Here is a 6,284-nt window from a genome sequence, read left to right as displayed (position 1 = left end):
ACACACACACACACACACACACACACACACACACAATGTCTCACTTACACAGCATCTCAACCCGAGTATCAGGACATACGGGTCAAAGAGGGTTAATGAGAAAAGAGACTGGAAATGTTAAAAACGAAAGACAAAAGAAGAGGATTTAAAGGAAAAAAATGAAAATAAAATACCTTCTTCCACATCAGAAAAATAGTCCTCAGTGATCATTTCGGGGACATTGGCTTTACGGACTGTGTGTCGGGGATGGAGGGATGGAGGAGAGAGTTAGAGTGAAAATCAAAACAAACTGAACAGGTTTAAATGGAACAACGTCTGAAGTATGAGCTGATGGAGGTTACAGTTAATCCGCCTGCGGGGTTTTTCATGGTTCAGCGTTCTGAGAGGAGATTTCAGGTTAAAGCGAGCCTCACCTTCGTCGTCAGACATGTCCAACACCTCGTTCATGGTCTCCGGGACGTTCATCTTGTGCTTCTCGATCACGGTCTGTTGAACAGAGAAACACTCCGTCCAATCAGATTGAAGTTTTTACACCTTTTTAAAAGCTTGAGTCCTTATTTGAGTTCTAATTTTAAATAAATGCACTGTTTTCATTTCTCGATGGACACGATAAAACATTTTTAACATATTCCTTAGAACAATGTATAAATCTGTGCAGGTTTTAATGGTGATATAGTAAAAAGTGAACAATTTGCTGTTCATCGCTCACGATGACACTTGTCGATGGACGCTACAGACTAAAGTGAACCTTCTGCAACTCTCTGAACACCCGCAAACCAAGGAAATTACAAAATAATCTAGAACTACATTCAATCTTAATCACTTTCAATATGAAACATTCTAGTTTCCTGATAATAAACCAAACAGTTTTTGGTGACAAAAGTTCAAAATTTCTACAAAAATAAATCGCTGAATCAGAGAAACCAGCGCAGCATGAAGAGTGACGTGTTTATAGATATAAACACAGAGAAAGGTGTGTTTATAGACATGTTTACCTGCGTGGTCAGAGTTTCCTCCGTCACCACCTTCAGAGTGTCGACCACAGAGATGTAGCCCAGCCGCCGGGCGATGGACAGAGCACTGTTCCCATTCTGAACACACACACACACACACACACACACACACACAAACACACACACACACGACAGAAAGTGTTTGCAGGCGGTCCCGAGGCGGAGTGTGTGTGACAGCCGTCTCAGCCGAGTCGTACTCACGGCGGTGAGCTCGTTGGGCGAGGCGCCATGGTGCAGCAGCTGGTTGATGATGTGTGTGTGTCCCTGCTGCGAGGCCTGATGGAGAGGTGTGTATCCGTTCTGCGAGCACACACACACACCAACACATAAAGACTAGATAACGTGTGTGTGTGAAGTTTTAACTCCCGCACGGTCAGGAAGCGTGAAGAAGGCAGGATGGAGATGCAGCAGGACACATGTGGCTCCGGAGCAGCGTTACCTTTGTCTTGGCGTTGACCTTGGCCTGGTTTTTCAGCAGGAAGTTGACCATCTTCACGTTGCCATAGTGACAGGCCACATGGAGCGGAGAGTAGCCCAGCTGGAGAGACGGAGGAGAAGAAGAAGTTCAGCAGGAAGGCGGAGAAGCAGGAGTCCCCGGCGGGAGACGCCGGCCGGCAGCAGCACCTTGGTCTCGGGGTCGACGGCGGCACCCTGGTTGACGAGCACCTCGGCGACGTTGACTTTATCCTCCTGGGCAGCCAGGTGGAGCGGAGTCAGTCCGGACTGGAGACAGACCGAGAGACAGCTTAAGACACCGACACACACACACACACACACATCCAGAGGTGTTGAACATGAGGCCAAAACGGGGCCGCAGCAGGAGGAAGCCGACGCACTTTGTTGCCCACGTTGATGGGCGAGTCTCGAGCCAGCAGCAGCGTCACGATGTCCACGTTGCCTTCCTGGGCGGCCAGGTGCAGCGGAGTGATGCCCTGCCGGGTCACGGCGTTGGTGGAGGCGCCGTACTCCAGCAGCGTGGTGGTGATCTCCATCTGGTTCTTCTTGGCCGCGATGTGGAGCGGAGTGTAGCCGTTCTGCAGGGAGGAGGGGAGGAGGCGGAGGAGAGGATTTAATCCCGACACCGTGTTCGATTGCCGTAAACATAAACTTCATAGTGTTTAATTCATATATCCACCCAGTACAGGCAGTAAGACTTTATAAGACACTTATTTCTTAATAAAACACTATATTATTGGATGGAAGAGCTCAAAGGTGGGTAAAGATGTCGCTACAAACTGTGCAATATTGTACAGAAATCCAAAAAGCAGAAAAATGAACCCATGAATTGAGTAATATGAGTGATTTTGGTTTGTTTGAGTTTAAACTTCTATTTTGAGACTTTAATGAGGTGATTTAAAGGAATACTCCAAAGATTTTTGACCCACACCCTATACCTATCATTGACAAAGTTAGACAAGCTCATAAATACCTTTTTTGTGTCTCTTCGTACAGTGGCTGGATCCCAGCTGTTAGCATCGTAGTTAGCTTAGCTCAATTGCTGGAAGTCAAAAGGAAACGGCGGCCACGGCGGCTGAGTCTATGGCTTCTACTGCTGTCCTCTGGTATATCCTTCCGCGGAGCACTGCGCATGCGCAGGATCGTTGTGTAACAAAACGTTATTTTAACGGATTGAAAAGAAAACACGTCTTTTAAAATGTTTTATAACCATTCGGATTTACTTCACGTGCTAATACGCCATCCCCTGGACCACTGGAAGGAGTATTTTGTCCACTTTCGTCAGTTCGGCTCTGTTTCCTGTTGACTTCCAGCAATTGAGCTAAGCTAACTACGATGCTAACAGCTGGGATCCAGCCACTGGACGCAGAGACACAAAAAGGTATTCATGAGCTTGTCTAACCTTGTCAATGATAGGGATAGGGCGTGGGTCAAAAATCTTCAGAGTATTCCTTCAAGTTACAAGTCATATTTATATAAAATGAAGAAGTCTGCATAAAGTTGTTGTGTAAAATCTAATATTATCTCTTATGTTTAATGATGTAGTGTCAAGACACACCAATGTCAAATAATGATCTAAGAAACTTTTTTTTTAAGTTTAGGAGTTTGGACAAGTTTGATGTGAGAGGAGAAGGTTGATTAAACAAAAGAACAGCAGCTTTGTTGTGTTTCAGTCACAAATGACCCTTTTTGCATCTGTGGTTTCAACTTAAGTCATTCTCCTATTAATTATTGGAACAAGGAAAAACTTAAATTAAAAAAAATCTCAAATTACCTCTTTAAACAAGCCTTATTGACACAACATGTGATGTAAATAAAGTTGTGAAGAACATCTGCTAAACTTTATTTTGTTCCTATTCTGTGAATGAGTGACAGTTTAGGGAGCTTTAGTGATTTCAGGAGGATTTCAGAATAAATTGATGCGTTTAGGTGACTGTGTGTCTGACAGATTTCAGTCTGAGCCATGAAGTTTGGAACTTTATTAAATGTAAAATATATCATGATAAATGTTAAAAAAAAACTTACGTGAAAAACAAACAATAGAGACTAAACAACACCAACAAAATCATCTTTAAGACATTGCTCTGAATGTGTCGCTACCTAATCATAGAAGTTGGTTTAGCGTTGCAATACAAGTCTGAACCACTAGATGTCGTGTTGAGTCAGCGACGGTTCACAGCAGTGGCTAAAACCTGGTGGAAGCTGTTTAAAAGACGATCCTACAGTAACGTGGCTCAACGCTGCCCCCCGCAGGCGTGACTCAGAGCTGACGGCTTACCTTGGCAGCGGCGTGCGGCGAGGCTCCCTGGTTCAGCAGGAGCAGCGCCACCTTCTGGTTATCATAGTGCGCCGCCACATGCAGTGGAGTTAGTCCACTCTGAACACACAACACGAGCGTGATTAGCCGGTGACCTGCAGCGGCGGTGAGGTGAGGAGCGTGAGCGCCGTGGCGGCGCCCGGCCACGCCGTTACCTTCCCGGCGGCGTCGGGCGCCGCGCCCTTCTGCAGCAGCAGGTTGGCCACCTCCAGCTTCCCGTACTTGGCAGCGACGTGCAGCGGAGTGAAGCCCTTCTGCAGGAAGACGAGACGAGGACAGGGACATGTTAGCATTCCAATAACAGGAAGAAAGGATGAAGTCTAAAATCCAAACGGATGCCCTGCAGGGACAAGACGGAGCCAAACGGCTCCTCCAGCATCAGTCCGGTTCAGTACGAACGTTACGTCAAAATTCTGCAGCTATTCACTGAACGCTTCGGTTTGTGTGTGACTGAAATCTCCAGACTGGCCTTGGTGGTGACGCCCAGGCTGGCCGAGTTGTCCAGCAGCGCGGCGGCGATGTCGCGGTGTCCCTCCCTGGCCGCCAGGTGGAGGGGGGTGTATCCCGAGCTGGTGGCGGCGTCCGGGAAGGCGCCGCTGGCCAGCAGCTGCTGCACGATGTCGGGCTTCCCCAGCCGGCTGGCGATGTGCAGCGGAGTCTGATCGTCCTGAAAGAGCCAGAGACGTCTTCAGCACAGTGACCGGCTGCTCCGGACGCTCACCTGCCATCACTCCTCCTCCTTCATTTGATGATCTTATAAACCCCTCGGTTCAGTCAGTGTTTTCCATCATTTCCAACACTGTGCTCACTGTGTGTTTATCTATTTTACTGGTCATGTGTTTAACATCGTGCATCTTCTATTTTCTGCACATATTTCTTCTACAAACTGTTCCGTCTTTATTTAGCACAAGCAGGCTCCTGTTTTTTGACTGTCAGTACAGCAGTGCTGTCAACAATCGAATTATTGATAATGGTTCAAGACTTCCTGTCGCATCATACATTTAAATCAACAGCGTTTTAAACAAAGTCCAGTCAGGTCATTAAATGCTTTTCTGGTTTATTTTATAACCGATGCTGGTATCGGGTCTGATACTGCACAGAGGGCTCACACTTGGAAGAAGCTCTAATTACCACATTAGTGTGTGTGTGTGTGTGTGTGTGCGTGAGCGTTCTCGTATTTCTATCCTTGTTGGGGCCAAATGTCCCCACAAGGATAGCAAAACGTGGAACGACGTGCCTTGTGGGGACCTTTTTCCGGTCCTAAGTAGGAGAAACAGTGTTTTCTTGACCATGTTGTTGTTACTGAAAAAAGTAAAAGTGCAAAAACATTTCTTTAGGGTTAGGCTTTGTTGTGGTGTGGGTTAGGGTTAGGGTAAGGGTCAGGGTTAGGGGCTAGACATGAATGGGAGTCAATGGACGGTCCCCACAAGGATAGAAATACAAGACTGTGCGTGTGCGTGTGTGTGAGGGAGAGAGAGAGGACTCCCGTCGTCTCTGCTCACCTTGGCCTTGGCGTCGACCCGTGCTCCGTTCTGCACCAGATATCGAACCACGTTGGACTGTCCCGCCCTCGCTGCCATGTGGAGCGCCGTCTCTCCCCTCTGAGACACACACACACACACACACACACACACACACACACACACACACACACACACACACCCCAGGAGAGTGACAATGTGACAGCAAAACCCCGTCTGCCTTCTTTCCTCATAAAAACGGAGAGAGAGAGAGAGAGAGAGAAAGGGAGAGAGAGAGAGAGACCCCCCTTACCCCCCTGCTCTCCACACCCATCTCGCCATAATGACGTCCCATAATGCTCCGTTTCTACAGTAACTTGGCCACAAACACGACGTGGGCGACCAAATAGTTTGGGGTTGAGGAGTTGGCGGCACTCCTCTTTCCCCTCTGTCTTTCTTTCTTCCCCTCCCCGTTCGGCCTCTCCGCCGCCGACCCCCCCTCACGATGTGGACGCAGGTCGTGAGGGGAGCTGGTGTCTCCTCTGGGCGTTCTGATTTGGCGGACACACACACCTGGCATTAATCAGCCCCCTCTCTGCCGCCTGGATCGATTCCAGGCGTTTGGGAGGAGGAAGCGTTTTAACGGCGCCTCATCAAGACTGTTTACTCCTCCTTAATCACAGAAATGAGAGACGTGGTCTGCATCCCGCTGAAGAAGGTCACCGCATGTCGCCTCAATAAGGCTGCCTGTTTGAGCGCCGCAGACTTAACGGTGAAAACGGCCGAGAGGACCAGAGAGGATGGACCAGGAGGCTGAACTCACCACGTTGCTGGTGTTGGGCGAAGCGCCGTGGTTGATCAGCTGGTGGACGATGTTCTCGTGTCCCATGAAGGCGGCGACGTGGATCGGCGTCAGGCCGGACTGCGGCGGCGGCGGCGGGGGGAGACAGACGAGAGGAGGCGAATGAAACAGGCTCCACCGGAACCGTTTTGTTAAACTGAGGAACCCAACGGCCGCCCGGCCGCTTGTCATTTACA

The 6,284-nt window shown here is 48.8% G+C and overlaps 1 protein-coding gene across 3 annotated transcripts in view; it reads right to left on the bottom strand.

Annotated features, from left to right (window-relative positions):
• Positions 1-6,284, bottom strand: part of LOC115393247 (ankyrin-3-like) — a 110,881-nt gene that overhangs the window by 45,806 nt on the left and 58,791 nt on the right. For all 3 annotated transcript variants that reach the window (XM_030098131.1, XM_030098132.1, XM_030098130.1), the window contains 12 exons: positions 6,070-6,168; positions 5,289-5,387; positions 4,256-4,453; positions 3,942-4,040; positions 3,748-3,846; positions 1,850-2,047; positions 1,638-1,736; positions 1,453-1,551; positions 1,215-1,313; positions 996-1,091; positions 414-486; positions 174-233 (listed from right to left, as the gene is read on the bottom strand). In XM_030098131.1, coding sequence (XP_029953991.1) covers positions 174-233; positions 414-486; positions 996-1,091; positions 1,215-1,313; positions 1,453-1,551; positions 1,638-1,736; positions 1,850-2,047; positions 3,748-3,846; positions 3,942-4,040; positions 4,256-4,453; positions 5,289-5,387; positions 6,070-6,168 — 1,318 coding nt within the window. The remainder of the gene's footprint in view (positions 1-173; positions 234-413; positions 487-995; positions 1,092-1,214; positions 1,314-1,452; positions 1,552-1,637; positions 1,737-1,849; positions 2,048-3,747; positions 3,847-3,941; positions 4,041-4,255; positions 4,454-5,288; positions 5,388-6,069; positions 6,169-6,284) is intronic.

The sequence above is a fragment of the Salarias fasciatus genome, chromosome 8 (genome assembly GCF_902148845.1).
Source record: "Salarias fasciatus chromosome 8, fSalaFa1.1, whole genome shotgun sequence".
NCBI lineage: Eukaryota > Metazoa > Chordata > Actinopteri > Blenniiformes > Blenniidae > Salarias > Salarias fasciatus.
The sequence above is the reverse complement of the archived record's forward strand: the minus strand, read 5'-3'. Positions and strand labels throughout refer to the sequence as shown.